Here is an 18,130-nt window from a genome sequence, read left to right on the forward strand (position 1 = left end):
ATGACTTTTGTCGGCACTCTGCGTCAGTGGGATGAAGCTGTAGCTAGTGTTGACAAAGATGACTTGTCGAAGGCCCTCAGCATTTTTCTGTCCATTGAAGAACCCAATTCCAAGATCTATTTTAACATTGGTTGTCTTCATCTGCTGTACCAAAACCTGGACGCTGCTGAGAAGGTAGGTCTGATGTCATGTCTTACAGAGCGGCACACTGACTCCAGAGGTTACTAAAGTTGCAAAGTTTGATAGGGGCACAAAGAAAGTGTCCTGGGTGTTTGTTTAAGTGCAAAATTACCATGGAAGTATTTTTCTCTGTATGAAAATGCAAGTCATAGAGAAAGGAGAAGTAGGGATTCGTTTCTCAATACCTTTGAAGGAAGTTCTCATGTTCTCTCTTTTCACCTTCAGGCCTTTGATGGCAGCATTTCCAAAGATGAGCATATGGCTGTTGCCTTCTTTCAAAGAGGAATCACATGCTACAAGAAAGAGCAGTAAGACACGCCTCACACCTTCTGTTGACATGCAACACACTCTTATCACAATGGCAGCATGTAAAAAGAGTGATTATTGTAGTATGTTGCCCATTCACTCATGCTTGTGGCAACAAATTTCCTCAAGAAGGACAATAGAGAACCTGTCTGTTGTCTGTCTGTCTCGATCTAATCATTTGACATTTATATCACTTACACTTTGAAAATACTGTGTACTGGGTGAGCTATTGAAGTGCACCACAACTACAGTTTGATTCAAAACCAATGTTACTTATCATTATTGCATGGCATTACATTCTGTCATTGATGCGGTTGACTGAATGCAGCAGTAACGGGATGATTCCTGTTTGAAGGTACGAGGAGAGTTTAGCTGATTTCCAACATGCCTTCAAGGAGCTGCGGGGGAACCAGCTGATAGACTACACAACACTGGGTCTCAGAGTCAAACTATTTGCCTGGGAGGTCAGTATCTGAATGTGCCACACAAATACTTCAAATCACACTTAAATACTCTGTTGTTCCGATGTTAAATTTGTTGGTGATTTCTGAGGCTGTGAATCTGTCAGTTTGTGACACATTGCATCTATTAGCAATATATCTACTGTCCCTGCTGTTATTATCAACTGATAAAGTCGGTCTGAATAGATCACGTTTTCATGAGAAAACTTGAAAAGATATACATTTAGGCTTGTGATTGATCTATATATTTATATCAAAAAAATTAGCTCACACCATGTTTACACACGTGTGTATATATATATATATATATATATATATATATAAATAACTCAGTCATCTGATTTTCAATTCCCTAAACAACAAAAACACAGAATACAACTGCAACTCTCAATAAGAAGGAGATTGCAAAGTAATTCTCATTTCACTGTGGTACCCATTTACAACTTGTATAAATCTCAAAGAGGGGTTTCAAAGGCTTTATTGACTTTAAAGGTAGAATGAGTAGGATTTGTCGGTTGCGGACATGTAGGTCAGGTGAATTGGCCATACTAAATTGTCGCTAGGTGTAAATGTGTGTGTGGGCCCTGTGATGGCCTGGCAGCCTGTCCAGGGTGCCTCCCCACCTGCTGCCTAATGACTGCTGGGATAGGCTCCAGCATCCCCGTGACCCTTAGAGCAGGCTAAGTGGTTTGGATAATGGATGGATGGATGGGTTCCCAGATAGCGAAATTGCTGTGGCCCGGACCCGTCCCACACCCGACACTTTCATCCGGCCCACATACCGTGTGGAATGATGGCACTTGGGTGGTCCGCTCCTGTTTGAACCAAGCCATAGCAATGCCGCATGTGCCACATATTTGCCAAAGGTGGCCCATATTTGTTTTGTGGTATTTGGGCTATATTCACCATTTACCACACGGGCCACTTCAGAGTCACATCCAGATTACTTGTTGCTGAGAGCACCGTGTCTTTGCCAAAAAAAGGCCCACATTTGATTTGGCATCTTTGGGCCATATTTGCTATTATACATGTGGGCCACTTCAGGCTCACATCCATTTTGCCAGGGCCAGAAGAAGACCACCAGTGCCGCATCACTGCCTGAAGTGGCCCACATCCGGATGCTATCTGGGTTTGTAAACACGACATTCAAAGTTCGGATATCTGAAAATGACTTTTATTTGCCCAATTTAGTTTATAAGGATATTAAATTTGGAGTTATAATGGAGGATAGAAATATGGAAATGTTGTACAATAGCCTGATTATTATGGCTAAACAATTTATCCATAGATCTAGATTTATTAATGCCAGGCCGCTATTCTGAGCCTTCACGAACGAATTAATACATTTCAAGGAAGCACTGAAATGTATACAAACCAAACAAGCTTTGAATATTTACAAAAAACATACATATAATGATTTCTAATTAGACCTCTGTCTTCTTGTCTTTTTATTTTTTCCTTATTTTTTTGTTTCATGAAATACTAAAAAAAAAAAAAGTGTAACAGCTCAGTCTGAGTTGTACTATTTGCTCATTTGTCATTGTCATGGCCGGATTTTGTTTATTTAATAAAGGTATTAAAAAGATTTCAAAGTTGGCCCCTCCTCCCCGACAACGTCAACAGAAGGACACGCCCCCTGACCGCGGTTTGCGTCTGTTTGGCGCTGTGTCCGCCGTTGTCGTGGCTTCCTCTAGAGCAGTGGTTCTCAACCTTTTTGGGGTCCTGGACCCCCTGCGTATTTTTGATCTACCATGAGGACCCCTCCACCTGATCTTGGGGGGGGAGGGTTGCAATTTGATAGAAACAGTAGAAACTGCATTTTAAATTGCATTATAGCATTTATTCACTCTTTGGGGCAAAAATAAGAGCTTTCAGTTGTAACTCAGATATATGTAACAAAACAGAATTCTTATGCAGTAACTTTCAGATATATGTAACAAAACAGAATATGTATTCAGTAACTTTCAGATATATGTAACAAAACAGAATATGTATTTAGTAACTTTCAGATATATGTAACAAAACAGAATATGTATTCAGTAACTTTCAGATATATGTAACAACACAGAATATGTATTCAGTAACCTTCAGATATATGTAACAAAACAGAATATGTATTCAGTAACTTTCAGATATATGTAACAAAACAGAATATGTATTCAGTAACCTTCAGATATATGTAACAAAACAGAATATGTATTCAGTAACTTTCAGATGTATGTAACAAAACAGAATATGTATTCAGTAACTTTCAGATATATGTAACAAAACAGAATATGTATTCAGTAACTTTCAGATGTATGTAACAAAACAGAATATGTATTCAGTAACTTTCAGATATATGTAACAAAACAGAATATGTATTCAGTAACTTTCAGATATATGTAACAAAGCAGAATATGTATTCAGTAACTTTCAGATATATGTAACAAAACAGAATATGTATTCAGTAACTTTCAGATATATGTAACAACACAGAATATGTATTCAGTAACCTTCAGATATATGTAACAAAACAGAATATGTATTCAGTAACTTTCAGATGTATATAACGAAACAGAATTTGTATTCAGTAACCTTCAGATATATGTAACAAAACAGAATATGTATTCAGTAACTTTCAGATGTATGTAACAAAACAGAATATGTATTCAGTAACTTTCAGATATATGTAACAAAACAGAATATGTATTCAGTAACTTTCAGATATATGTAACAAAACAGAATATGTATTCAGTAACTTTCAGATATATGTAACAAAGCAGAATATGTATTCAGTAACTTTCAGATATATGTAACAACACAGAATATGTATTCAGTAACTTTCAGATATATGTAACAACAGAATTTTTATGCAGTAACTTTTAACAATGCAAACGGGAGCGAGATCTCTTATTAAAATACAATAAATGACACTTGTGAAACAGATGTAATTAGAGAAAAAAGTCCTGTTACCCTTTATAGTTTAGGTAGATAAAGGTATCAGTCACATTTGAGTAAAATAATCCTATTTCTATAAATGTCACAGGATCTTTTTTTTTAAAGATATTTTATTTTCACGGACCCCCTTGCAATTACACCACGGACCACTAGGGGTCCGCGGACCCCCGGTTGAGAAACACTGCTCTAGGGGGGGCGCTTACGCTCTGGATCTGGCACTTGGTCGCTGCGTTTGTACCGAGTCCCGCTGCCCAAAGGTGAAAGCCCAGAAATGCCCCGTTACACAGCAAGACAAGACAAGACCAGTCAGAAAATACAGGCAGAGGCCTCTGCAGATCCACACACCGCCACACGGGCCTAGTGGGGCGTAAGTGACGATTGAGAGGGATTATTTTTGTATGGGTCTACACAGTTGTACACTACTAATAAGACCCGTTAGCCCCCTAGCTAACGGGTCTTTAGCCGAGCGGTTAGTGACGTCGCCTTGTGGTGCAGTATACCCCATATCGAATCCCGCACCGGGCAACGAAATAACCGGTTAGGCAGTGGGTTTTTTTTTTTTTTAGGGAAATCCTCGTTCTGCCTTCAGGGACCTACACTACTTGTGTTGTGAACTGAGACGGGTTGTCCTGTGTGTGTCGCTGCAGGTGTTACACAACATGGCCTTGTGTCAGGCTCAGCTGGGACTCTGGGAGAAAGCCCAGGAGAACCTGCTCGCCGCTCTCGACTACAAGACGGAGGCCAAAGTCGTTCTGATTGACAGAGCTCTGCAGTCCACCCTGGTCTGTCACCCTGAACACGTTATTACTCTCAGCTAGGGTTGCCAGCTCCCTGAAATGGACACAAGGAACAGGGGACAGGGACAGGGGTTGGATGGACGGGGCGGCGCGGGCATAACAAATATAATGGGCCTTACACTACAAACACACACACACGAACATATATATACATTATATATATATATATATGTATTATATATAATAAGGAACGATTCCTTATTTTAAGGAACAGTTGGCAACCCTACCATGTTAACGACCGGGATAGCACTCCTACCGAAAACGACCATGGGCCGCCAAAATGACGGCCGGTTTTAAACTCTATATTCTGGCAAGATAAATCCCTGGCAAGCTAGTCCCTAGCTAACGGCTTTAACCGCTTTAACCCTTTAGCCGGGCGGTTAGTAACGTCGCCTTGTGGTGCAGTACACCCGGTATCGAATCCCGCACCGGGCAACAAAATAACCGGTTACACTAGTAAGTCTGTTGGAAACAACTGACACCAAAATTAACATTTTAACAACTATAATACTGTTTTTAAACAATTTAAACTTCAGAGAGGCATGGTCGAACTTGAATAGTAAAGTTGAAAAAGTGAAAATATTACCCGAAAAACAAAACGGAAAACACATATTGCTAATCTAACAAACCTAACAAGGGCTATAAAACGTGAAATTGGGGAAAAAAAGGAACTGAAAATAACCATCGAAACAGTCCCAAACAACGACCGGAACTTAAAAACTACTTCAGTGGAGATATGAATGCATTACACATGTTAGTAAGTCTGTTAGGAAACGACTGACACCGAAATTAACATTTTAACAGCTGTTAACGTGACCTTTCAACCCATTTAAAATGGCCGCTGTCTAAACGCTGCAACGCCTCGGTGGTAGTCATGGCGCGTCTCAGCCCAGTATCACAAACTGCAAATTTACCTCCGGGGGCTTTAAAGCAACACGACATACTGTCATTAGACCCTCGCATCGGATAGGGAACGACTCCCTAGAAACCCTTTAACAGGTTACTACTTCTCTCCACCGGAGGACGCTAGTGTGTTTCCAGGACAGGGCAATGAACGTCGCGAAGGAAATGACGCGCAACACACGTCATACGTGGCGATATGACGCGCAAATTACGCGCGGTCATTTTGACCGTTCGTGATCGTTTTAGGTAGGTCGTATATAGTGTGCCGTTGATCTAAAACTAATTTTAATGCAAATATATGCACGTTTAGGAGCATTCATGGAGAGGCAGGTCTGTCTTTTTCTCACAAAGTTATTAAACTTTGAAAATCCAAAACCGTCAAAATGACTGCCTTGACCTGAGTGGAGTGCAAACAGTAACTCAGAGTGACACAACGGTACAAAGGCAGACGACAGAAAAGGAATTTAACGTTAATTGTTTGAAAAGAGGCGAAACACTTTAAAATATTGACATATTAACTTGGACTTGCAGACTGTAATGTGAGTTTGAACATGGCTGGATAATTTAAATAGCACTTCAGCAAATGCTTCTTCCTTTCTTCTGCTTTACTTATACTCGCATGGTACATTCCAACAAGATGTGATATTCTGTGTCATTCCCAAAGGCAAGGCAACTTTTATATTATACTATATTTTATACACAAGGCAGACTGAATGTGCTTCACATAAAAATAAAACATACAATGAAAAGGGATTTGAAAAGTAATAAATAAAAATACATTTAAATTAATAAAAGAATGAAATCAAAATGTAATACAAGATTTACAGCTTTGCAAAAGTCAGAGTGCAAGGTTTGTGGTTTAGCAGAAAGCAATGGTAGAAATAAACGTTTTTAATACGGATTTAAAAGTAGTCAGTATTGGAGCAAGCCTCAAATGGAAGTTTATTCCAGCTATTTGTTGCATAGTAGTTAAAAAGACACCAAAAGACATGCAAGTTAGGGCCAGCACTCCCGTCTGTGGCTCTGACCAAGGCAAGGCCAATTTATCCATATAGCACATCTCCACAACAAGGCAATTCAAACTGCTCCACACAACACAAAATGCATCAAGAGACGCAACATAAGGCAATAAATAAAATTTTAAAAACCTATAAAAAGGGAGTAAAAGTTACAGCGCAGTGCAAGATGAAAATCAAAAGCTTCAAGTTTTATTTAATAAAAGGCAACGGCAAAGAGGAAAGTCTTCAGTCTAGATTTAAAAGAACTGAAAGTTGCAGCAGACTTGCAGTTTTCTGGTTTTTTTTCCAGATATGTGGTGCATAGAAACTGAAAGCTGCCTCTCCATGTTTAGTTTTGACTCTGGGGACAGAAACCAGACCTGTCCCAGACCATCTGAGAGGTCTGGATGGTTCATAGTGTAGCAGTAGGTCAGAAATGTAGTTTGGCCCTAAACCATTCAGTGCTTTACAAACCAAGAGCAATGCAATTATAATTACATAAACCGCAGATCCTCTAAATCTGTATCTCCTTCTTATTTCTGGGATTCTCATATTAATGACCCTACAAATGCAAATAGATTGTCTATAACTTCTGTTTTCACACAGTAAGTCCTTCTCAGATGTAAGCCCTTGTTTAAATGTACTACTGTATAGATCACATGCTGACACGCCTTGCAGTGACTGGTGCCACTTTTACAGATATTGCTCTTTTAACCGCCGTTCAACAGTTAATTTCATGATGCACGTACCTTTTAATAGCTGCATATACATGCATGTACGTATGAAAACTAAAATGCCTGTATGTGGTTCTGATGCCTGGCATTTCTTTTTATTATTTTTTGAAAAGCTCAATAGGAATTTGACTCTTTTTCCCTTTACACATTGTGAATCCTGATTTGATAATGCCGTGACGTTGTCTCACCAACAGAAACAGAAACTATTCAAGCTGGTTGAATTTCCGTCCAAAGTGTTGTTTAAACCAAATAAGAACTACGTGGCTGAGCTAGAGAAAAGGGACTACCTAGGAAAAGCCAAGGTACAACTCTATGTCTTCTATGTAGCTTCTATGTTATATTATTATAATCATAATTTTTCATTTTTTTGATCAAGACTTTGTATTTTGAAAGACAAAGCAGCAGACATGCGTTGGTTGCAAACAGATGCACTGTGCAGTACATTTACAGACAAGAGTAATCTGCAACGTCATTATACAAGACAGCTCCACACTGTTCATTAGATTATGGGAACTTAATGAAATGATTGAAACATCTGATGAGTATAGATCTGTGAACTGTTTCCCAATCAATCAGTCAAGTCAACATATCCTTATCTAATGGTTCTCAATCAGGTCCTCAGGTACCACCAGTACTACCAGATAGTTCATTACATTCACCTGCTCCTTATTGGAGACTGAATAACAGGTGGGTGTAATAAAATACCTGCTAGAATGGAAAACCAGCAGTACTGGTGGTACATGAGGACCAAGCAAGTATATTTACCTTTCTTTTTTTTTAAATTTTACTAAAAAGGGGTTGTTCTGTTGGAGTCAGTCGAAATAATGTCACCTGGAGGCTTGGCTTGTACATGCATTACCCACCGTTGTGCAATCTTCAGGTTGTTCCCAGTATCAATTCCACTGAAGGGCTCTTCTTACTTTCTTCAGGTTGTTGCCTCCATTATTCCCCAGGATGACTTCTCTGGCTTTGCTCCATTAATGCCACAGGTGACGTGTATTATTCCTTTCATTAGCAACAGCCAAAGCAAAATATTATTAGTTTCCTTGCCAATATTGTATTATTTGTTCGGTTTGGGGGGGGGGAGCAGAAAAAAACCATCATCAGTATATCTTTTTAAATGTCTGGAGGAAATAGGATATATTTAATAGATATCCATTTGCATTTTAGAAGTCAAGGTTATGCCTGAGACCTACAGCTATGCAGTCCTGTGGCTGAGTACACACATAAATGAGTAACACATGAGTAAACACATAACGAGTTAGGGAACCTCTCTAGTATTACTTTATAAATAGAGGTATATCAGTGAACACATTGATACAGAAGTTCTTGAATTTGAGTTATAATGATGACTAAGGGCTTTACGGCTAGTGAGACATCTCAACACACTACCAGCAGGCCTGTCCATCATAACACTGAGTAGATGCATCCATATAACAGATGGCAGAAATTGAGAACTTATAAGCAGCCCATCTAAACTAAAAAAAAACAACAACAACATGAAACCACATTGTGTTTGCACAGTCTGAATATGGTTTCCGTTACAGGTGTTGAGTGGCAATTGTAGTAGATTTGTTTCCTTCATCTCAGCTTATAACATGCTGCATTTATCAGGAAGTTTTGCTTGGGATGTTCGTGAGTGGTTTGCTCATATTGAGAGCTATTCATACTGTGTCGTGTCAGCGCATTGTGAAGGACTGATGTGATGCTTTGAATCCCCCTGCTGGGAGATAGTGTGGCGTATCTGCTGTGCTTTGATGTTAGAAAAACTGTGATTTGATTTGAAATTTTGATTATTTTTTTTTTCCCCTGTATCTGACAGGCTGACAATGGTCCGGCTGATCCTAAAGCACCTGAAGTTCTGAGGTAGAACACTGCTAAACTCTTTTAATGACCTCAAACTGATGCTATCCAAATAAACTCACACAAATGATAAAAATTGTTTATCAATATTCTGAATATTGTAATATTATAAGAATAATATTAATCATCACATTTACATTTAAACTATATCTCTAGTGCTAGAAGTAACATTAGTAGCCAATAGTGCCCCCTTGCACCTTAGTTTTCACTTATGGAATCCCACGTTTTGATGTTTGGGTCCAAGTACCTGGGCAGAGACAGAAAATTTGAATTGAATTGGGAAAAACTGAATTAAAAATATCATTTAGGATGTCTATAGGCTCCATTCAAAATCCAATTCACTCTTGTTGCCAACAAAGCTGAGAGCGGATCTCTTCAATCCATTTTAATTAGATGTTGGCATGTAAAAATATTTTATGACGGATTAAGTTTCTAAGAGGAAAAAAGCAGAGACGTGCGGTCAGGGGAGGCCATCATGAAACGAAAAAACAAATGATGATAGAATAAGATAAATATTAATATTTGTCTACTGATCTGTGCTATAAATGTAATTTATGTACAATTCCAATAATTTAAATCATTTTTAGTATCAAAATCGCCGAATTTGCATATTTCCTGTTCAATTAGAGGGGAGACACTCGAGTTGAGGCAGCGAGGAGTGGAGCCTCACCTCGGATTGCGCGATCCCTCACAAACTGGGTTGAGCGCGTGCCTTTCGCTTTCTCACTGTTTGTCACCAAATGTCATGTTTGTAGACACTTTTATTATATGTCCTCACTTTCCTTAAAATAGTTCATGTATTTCATGTATGTGTATAACCAGGGGCGGATCTACGGGGTGGCAAGGGGTGGCAGCTGCCACCTCTGGGACACAGTCTTGCCACCCCTGTTGCAACCCCATTTATAAATCAGATAATATGTTTTTAAAGTATATTTTATGTACATGCATGGTGAAGGTCAATGAGACCCCGCACCAAACTCATCTCAAACAGAAGTCGCCCATTTAGAATCCCCCTCCCCCTCACAGGCGTGGATCTACAGGGTGGCAAAGGGGTGGCAGCTGCCACCTCTGGGACACAGTCTTGCCACCCCAGGAAAAAATCTCTAGATCCGCCACTGTGTATAACATATTTAGTCTTGCTGATCTGACATAAAACCGCACTGAAAAAGCGTGAGATGAGGCAGCCAGTACCTCTGCCTCACTGAAGGGGGCGTACGCGTGAGCCCGCGGGGTTACGAGACGCTTTCTTCTTCTGCTGTTGCTCTTCTTTAACGCGGAGTCGAGTTCGCTACAGCGGTTCGTTTGAAAAAAAAAATTCTGACTGCAACAATGGTGGATTCTCTAGCTAAGCTCAAAAGTCTCTCGAAACTGGACTTTCAATCAAAAAGCGACGTGATAAATGACGGAAGACCAATGCCGCCGTTTTCAAACGGTAAGCCTGGCGGTGTGGCGGCGCTACAAGAACCAAGAAGCCTCGGCAAACATGAAAGATCCACTACTCGTATTCAAAGCCGAACTGCTTTGAAAACTTCTGGATCTTCGAGAACAGATTTTGGCTTTGGATGAACAACGGAGACTAAACATTTCCGTCCACGATGCTGAAGGTAAAGGAAACCCGGGAGGTTTTAAAAGACCCCATTAATGCAGCAACCTGCTTCCTAGCCATACAGTGATTAGCATTTCGTGGTGTAAACTACGAATAAGACACGTTAGCCCCTAGCTAACGGGTCTGACCCTTTAGCCGAGCGGTTAGCGATGTCGCCTTGTGGTGCAGTACACGTCGTATCGAATCCCGCACCGGGCAACAAAATAACCGGTTACATTGGTGGCAGCGGTGAGAGTACAAGCTCTTCTAGTCGTGGCAACTATGTAGCACTGTTGCATGCTTTTGCTGAGAGAGATGAAAGGTTAGCTAGACATTCGGAGACATCCGCTGTGTTTTCTGGGGGCCAAATGAACGGTGAATTGACGCTGCTATATTGGGTTCATATATTTGTAAATCTGACTCTGAAAAAGTCGGTGCCTCGCCAGCCGTGAACCCCACCGCACGTACGTCGCTGAAAAATAGTGAGCATACCAAGGCAGATGGGATTTTCTCAGAGGTGACATTGGGGTCCAGCGTCTGAGGGTCCACAGAGAAGATTCGACTCTCCAAACTCGTTTAAATGCATGGGGTAAATTGGTTGGATTAAAGATGCAGTGCGGCGTATTTGGCCACTAGTAGCGCTAATGAGCAAAGTGGGTCCATGCAACAAAACCGAAACACCTCGGTGTAGCGAGGGAGATTCCAACCGGCTATAAGTATGCTAACTGGCTAACCAAGGCTAACGGTCATTTCGGGGCTGTTAGCGTTTTGTAACCTTCGGTCAAATCACTTTTATTACGGTCATGCAATTGTCGGTTCGAATCCCCGTGTTACCTCTGGCTTGGTCGGGTGTCCCTACAGACACAATTGGCCACGTCTGCGGGTGGGAAGCCAGGATGTGGGTATGTGACCTGGTTGCTGCACTAGCGCCTCCTCTGGTCGGTCGGGGCACCTGTTCGGGACAGGGAGGAGAACATGTTCCTCCCACGCGCTACGTCCCCCCGGAGAAACTCTTCACTGTCAGGTGAAAAGAAGTGGCTGGCGCCTCCACATGCGGTAGTCTGCAGTCCTCCCCGGATTGGCAGAGGGGGTGGAGCAGAGACCGGGACGGCTCGGAAGAGTGGGGTAATTGGCCAAATACAATTGGGGAGAAAAGGGAGCAGCCCCCCCCCCCAAAAAAAAGACAAAGCAGAAATTGACAGCCCTGCCTACAACTTAACTTGTCAATCAAATGAGGGGGCGGGACCTTTCTCTCAGAGCTGTATCACTGAAATCTGGATGTAAACACTGTAGCTTTCTAAATATTAAAAATCAAGATTTTCTGAACATCTTAAAAGTAAATTTGTCAACAAATCCAGTTGGATCCAACGACATACTCCACGTCTGCACAAGGGAAATTGTGAGTGTAAAGAAGCTTCTGTTTGTTTTCATGGAAAACTCTGCAGTTCAGTCTTAAGAGAATTCTTCTGAGGAAATTTAAAATGCATTTTTATCAAAACCATCTCATACCATTGTGTGGAAAGGTGTGTTTACAGTGTGTGTCGTTTGGCCAGCAGGCCTGCAAAGCTGACCACTGGCAGATGGTTTTGTGTCCCCGCAGGGCTTTTGAAGGCGAACCCCATACTGTCCTGTTTGAGTTTGTCCCTGAAACCAGTGATGAACTGGCGGTCGTGCCGGGCAATGTGGTGTTTGTGCTGCAGAAAGGAACCGACAACTGGGCCTCCGTCATCTTCAATGGCAGAGTAAGCACCACCGCCACAAAAGCAACGTTTAGCAACGTGTGTACCTTCTCAGACATATGCACCTCCTCAAAGTGAAGTTTTAGAGTCTCCTTCCTCCTTTCATCCTCAGTTCAGACCATTTTAAGATTAGGGTTGGCCGATATGGAAAATATTATTACAATAATTTTAGGGAATTCTGCATTATGCATAGATTCTTATGCAGAAATCCTACATTTAAGAATTCAACTGAGGTTCATCACATTGAACTGTTTGATAATGCCCAGCCCGATTAAAAATTCAATGCTGAATTCTCGTTTATAGAGAGGACTTGTCCCTTATAACTACCTGGAACGTCTGGAGATGACCTTGTCTTCCAAACGCAATCAGGTATTGCCTTTTTTTGTTTTGCTACTGTGTTCGTGACCTTGTTTGCAAATGTATTTAATTTCTGTATTTTCATAAATTCTGTTCCCGTTTGTAAGATTTAATGTGCTCTCAGTGGTGCCAGTGTTTCTGAATTTCAGTAGGGAGCTAATCCGTTTGTGTGTAAGCTTTGAAGACGTCATGTTCGGCAAATGAGAGGTTAAAAAAACAAGTTGCATGCAGCATAAATACGATAAACCTAAATAACTGATTGGTAATTTGTGCGCTGTGGTTTTTCGCTGCAGGTTAAATGGGCAGAGCACGTTGGCCGTTCATACCAGGGCTGCTAAAACGCCAATGATGACCTCCATGTTTCCTATTCATGTTGATTTGCTTAAATTTAGTTAAAGTGGCTTAGATTTATAAAGCTTCACATTCAAATTTTATTTTTATTAGAGCTGGACTACTCAGAGAGCGGTTATCAGAGGTTACCATCATGACTGATGGGTATTAATTATTAATAATTATTATTGATATTATAATAATTAATAATATAATGATAATATGATAATTAATATTGTGGGGTGGCATGGTGGCGCAGTGGTTAGCGCAGTCACCTCACAGCAAGAAGGTCCTGGGTTCAAGCCCCAGGGTAGTCCAACCATGGGGGTTGTCCCGGGTCATCCTCTGTATGGAGTTTGCATGTTCTCCCCATGTCTGTGTGGGTTTCCTCTGGCCGGGGACTCCGGTTTCCTCCCACAGTCCAGAGACATGTAGGTCAGTTGAATCGGCTGTACTAAATTGTCCCTAGGTGTGTGTGTGTGGGGCGGGGGGGGGGCCTTGTGATGGCCCTGGTGGCCTGTCCAGTGCGTCTGCCCACCTGCCACCCAGTGACTATTGGGATAGGCTCCAGCATCCCCGCGACCCTGAGAGCAGGAGAAGCAGTTTGGATAATGGATGGATGGATAATAATAATTAATAATTGAATTATGGTTATGGTACGGTGGCAGCCCGTGGTGTCTGGAGTGAGGTGCAGCGTTAGCAGCAGGTGGAAGAAGCATCTTGTTGCTCCACAGCTCCCAAAAACAGTCTTAAAACAGTCTTATTGTGTTTTTGGGGGTTGCTGAAGCAAAGAAACGTGCTGCTGCTTCTGGACAGTTTGAGTCAAATGGGGGGACTGTGTCTATGTGTTTTTGTGTACACCCATAGATGAGAACAAATCCGAGGTAGAACAACATATGATTTCCTTTGTGGAGTGTTTCTGAGCTTCACCGTGCTTGTGATGAAAGTAAAAGTGGTTGTCTTTTCTTCTTCACTGTACTTAGGATGGAAATGACAACCGGCAGGACATATCAGAACCTCCAACCAGAGAACCACCAACCCGACCCAAGAGGAAACAAGGTATATTTGTTTATCTGATGGGACCGAAATGAACTCAGGTCTGTTTTTTATTTTTCTGCCGGGTGGTTAATTATATTGGCCTGTTGTGTGTCAGGTGTGTCAGGTATGACAGGCGTGACAGGTATGGCAGGTGTGTCAGGTGTGACAGGTATGACAGGAGTGACAGGTGTGTCAGGTATGACAGGTGTGACAGCCGTCTCATTAGGGGCCTGACACAATGGGAGAATTACTTTCACATCAATGTTATTTTCCACTATTGTTTTCTTCCAAGTTATTTCATATGATACACTGTGACATCTTTCTACACGTCAATCAGGATTCAAATCTTATTCCTTGCATTTTTAACAACGTGTACCGATGTACGTCAAGAAGACATAAACCAACCTTTCTATTCTATTTCTATTCTTGGGGTCCCATCATTTCAGCTCCAAATCCAAACTCGGAGAGGGAAGGAGACACACAGACGGAGGTACGCCGACACCGAAACCGTTCAAATAATATTCCAATACTGATCCAACACCACTGAAAATACCATACAAATGTCGCTCATATAGTATCATCAAGCAAAACGTCACCATTCAAATCAGCAGCTCCTCCGTGTGCTGCTGTACATAAGCGGAACTAATCTCTTTCTGACTTTAAAAAAAAAAATTTATTGGCATCGGCTGTTCTTTTAATTTGACCACTGCCTGTTCATTGTATTGAATTGTGACAGTGTATTTTAAGGTATATTTTATTGTGTTTATATTGAATTTGTCAGATTTTGATTTGTTAATTTATATCTGGACATCTATTTCATTGACTAATGTATTTAATTTTTGGCAAATCCTTTTAGGCATACTTTGTGATACTGGACCTTAAAGACGATAAACCTTAAATGTCTTATTTAGCAAGTCTGGTTAGATTGTGAAAGCAGTAAGAACTAATGGCACCTTGTCCTCTCAATTGACGCCAGGATGCAGAGATGGGGGAAAGTAACACGTGCATTGTCAAAGTCCATTTCACCTACAACATCGCCGTCTCTCTGTCTTCCGGGTCGGCCTACACAACACTGATGGAGAAAATCAGTAAGAAACTCAACCTGCCAGCCGCCTCATTCACCTTGAGGTATTGCATGTTGTTGTGTTGTAAAAAAAAAATATATATATATATATATATGCAACTGGTAAGTGTTGAACTTTTCGTGTGAAGTTTAATTTTTGTTTTTTCGGATTCTAGTTTTAACTCCTCAGAAAATGGACTAACAGTGATTGATAGGAACACCGACATGGAGAGCGTCTGGATCAGCGCCAATGGCGGCCGCATCACCTTGTGGTGTGACGTAGAGGACGTAGACAACGTAGACAGAGAGGTGTGTTTACATACACAACTGAAGAGTTTGTGTTATAGATGTAAAATACTCATGTTGTGTCTCACCCGATGGTAACTGAAAATGTGGGTCTGTTTGACTCCAATCTTTACACCATTAGTGATGTGAACAAACCTTTTACAGCATCAGAAAACATCAGACTCAGATTTAGTTGTTGTCTCATGTTAGTCCTTGTATTAAGAGACCTGTCAGTCAATCTGGGAGTGACAGCCGCTTCCTGTGCTGTGGTATGTAGTTTGGTTTGTATAGCTGGTTCAAAGCTATTAAAGCCCAGCTGTGGAGTATTTTATCCTGAGGTAATTCCTTCAGTCGAAGACTGAACATTACATCATTCACCCCAGGCCAACATGAAAAGGGTGCCTTTAATATTTTACACAAACAGTTCAAGTTAAGACTGAACTTGAAAATGTTTTTGGTTTCTCCTTTTTGACATCGTTCTAAAGAGAAATATCTGTTGCTCCGAACATGGTTCCAAACTAATCCAGATTCACATTCAGACAACTTTATTTATCCCAGAAGGGCAAGAAAACCAAAGTGTCTCTCATACGTTGTGCAGCTGGTCGATAGGACAGGACATTTGAATGCCGGTGATGTGTGCTACTATCTCTTACCTAAACTGTTAACTAGAAAATGATCTAAATGAGTTGCTGGTCACTTTGTATATTTAGAAAATGGAAGAGGAGCCACAGAGCCAGACTTTCTTGGTAGCTGTTCACTCCTTCGACTCGGCAAATCCAGAGGATCTCAGTTTCCATCAAGGAGACAGAATCACACTTCTCTCAAAAGGTGATGTACGGTACCATGCCGCTGTATTGGGAAAACTTCGAATCTCACACACACACACACACACACACACACACACACATACATACACACACACATATATATAGCGTTTTTTTTTTCCCCTGAAACCGTCAATGGTGTTGTTTTAAGTGCTCAACTAATGAAGAGCGGAGTATCAATTTTTTCCTGTATCTGTATTGATATATATAGACTCCAAAAAAACAGTTATTTAAATTTGTGCTCTGTTGTTTTTAGTTAACCAGGACTGGTTTGAGGGCCAGTGCAATGGGAATACTGGGATATTTCCTGCAGCATTTGTGGAAGAAGTTTCTGAGAGGAGCCAGTAACACACCGTTATCCTGAATCTCCATCAAGTGCAATTTAATAACCATAAACAAATTTATAAAAAATCCAGTATAATATATTGTCAGTCACAAAAACTGCCTGGCTTACATAAAGATTACAAGTCTGTTTCATGGTGTGAAGTGACAGTTAATGTCTTGGTGGGATAACTGGTGACCTTCATACCATTTCCCCAGCATGGTAAATGTATGAATGTTAATCAAAACGTGAAAGATGGCAGCACACTGAAGTCTCGTTCTAGTGAATTTATTATTTTAAGTTTGGACTGGCAAGTCAGCCTTTATCAGGGTGCGACAAAATAATGATAGACATTTAGACATATGTACACAGTTACATTCACAGGCGTAAGCCATCAAGCAGAGGTTGCATTCTGGGTAATAAAATCAATTAAGCCAATACCATTACATAATTGTGCAGTAGTAATGTATGACTGCTTGCACGTTGTAGTGCACTGAATGAAGTGCGTAACGCATGAATACAAGACGCTTTACATGCAGGGATGGATTTTGGTTTGTGGGTGTTTGTGTGAGTTGAGTGAGGGGTAAAATCAGGAAGCTTACAAGTACAAAGCACCCAGTCCATAAGAACTGGATATGCTCTAATTCTATATTTATGTGGCCTGTCCAGGGTGTCTCCCTGCCTGTCGCCCAGTGACTGCTGGGATAGGCTTCAGCATCCCCGCGACCCTGAGAGCAGGATAAGCCGTTCAGATAATGGATGTGTGTGTGTGTGTGTGTGTGTGTGTGTGTGTGTGTGTGTGTGTGTGTGTGTGTGTGTGTGTGTGTGTGTGTGTGTGTGTGTGTGTGTATATATATATATATAGGCCTCTTCAATACATTTCAAATGTAGTTGCAGCGGGTGTAGAGTACTGAGGGGATCTTCAACAAGAGTTTGTGGCAAGAGAAATGTGGAGCAGCTTTTTAAAGATTAAATGCGTTTAAAATGTTATGTGACGACTTAAAAATGACGGTAGAATAATCTATTCTGTTTAGTGCTTAGTGTCTTTTCCCTCTAGTACACTTTGATAAACTAGAACTGTGTGTAATTTTAACTTAAGTCATATATATGCTAAATAAATAAATTTGTCTGTGAAACATGAAGATTCAAGTTTCCTTTCTAGTGCAAGTATGACCCTGTTTACACTTGTTTTTAAAATGCATTTTGGGCGATCGGATCACAAGTGGGCAGCAAGACACATAGCTGTTTACACCCGTGTCTCTCACTAGTCTTTAAATGCGTCCTGCTGACCGCTTGTGATCAGATTTCATTACTCCGAAGAAGAAGATTTCCTGTTGCGTCCTTGTTGAGGACGCATCAGGACGCATCAGCATTTACACGACAAAAGATATTAGGTCAAATGCGT

The 18,130-nt window shown here is 40.9% G+C and overlaps 1 protein-coding gene across 1 annotated transcript; it reads left to right on the plus strand.

Annotated features, from left to right (window-relative positions):
• ncf2 (neutrophil cytosolic factor 2) lies at positions 1-17,855 on the plus strand. Its single transcript, XM_056299574.1, has 15 exons — positions 1-174; positions 406-488; positions 842-950; positions 4,535-4,669; positions 7,514-7,621; positions 8,249-8,308; positions 9,142-9,185; positions 12,368-12,509; positions 12,810-12,875; positions 14,177-14,252; positions 14,678-14,721; positions 15,208-15,359; positions 15,471-15,603; positions 16,290-16,407; positions 16,660-17,855. Exons 1-15 carry the CDS (start codon positions 1-3, stop codon positions 16,749-16,751), a joined length of 1,536 nt encoding a protein of 511 aa, XP_056155549.1. The 3' UTR covers positions 16,752-17,855.
• Positions 17,856-18,130: the final 275 nt, after the last annotated feature.

Source organism: Lampris incognitus, chromosome 19 (genome assembly GCF_029633865.1).
Source record: "Lampris incognitus isolate fLamInc1 chromosome 19, fLamInc1.hap2, whole genome shotgun sequence".
Classification (NCBI taxonomy): Eukaryota; Metazoa; Chordata; class Actinopteri; order Lampriformes; family Lampridae; genus Lampris; species Lampris incognitus.

Coding starts and splice junctions, on each gene's coding strand:
- ncf2 (XM_056299574.1), top strand. CDS start 1: ATGACTTTTGTCGGCACTCTGCGTCAGTGGGATGAAGCTGTAGCTAGT. Junction 12,876..14,176: donor TGTCTTCCAAACGCAATCAG/GTATTGCCTTTT, acceptor CACTGTACTTAG/GATGGAAATGACAACCGGCA. Junction 15,360..15,470: donor GCCGCCTCATTCACCTTGAG/GTATTGCATGTT, acceptor TTCGGATTCTAG/TTTTAACTCCTCAGAAAATG.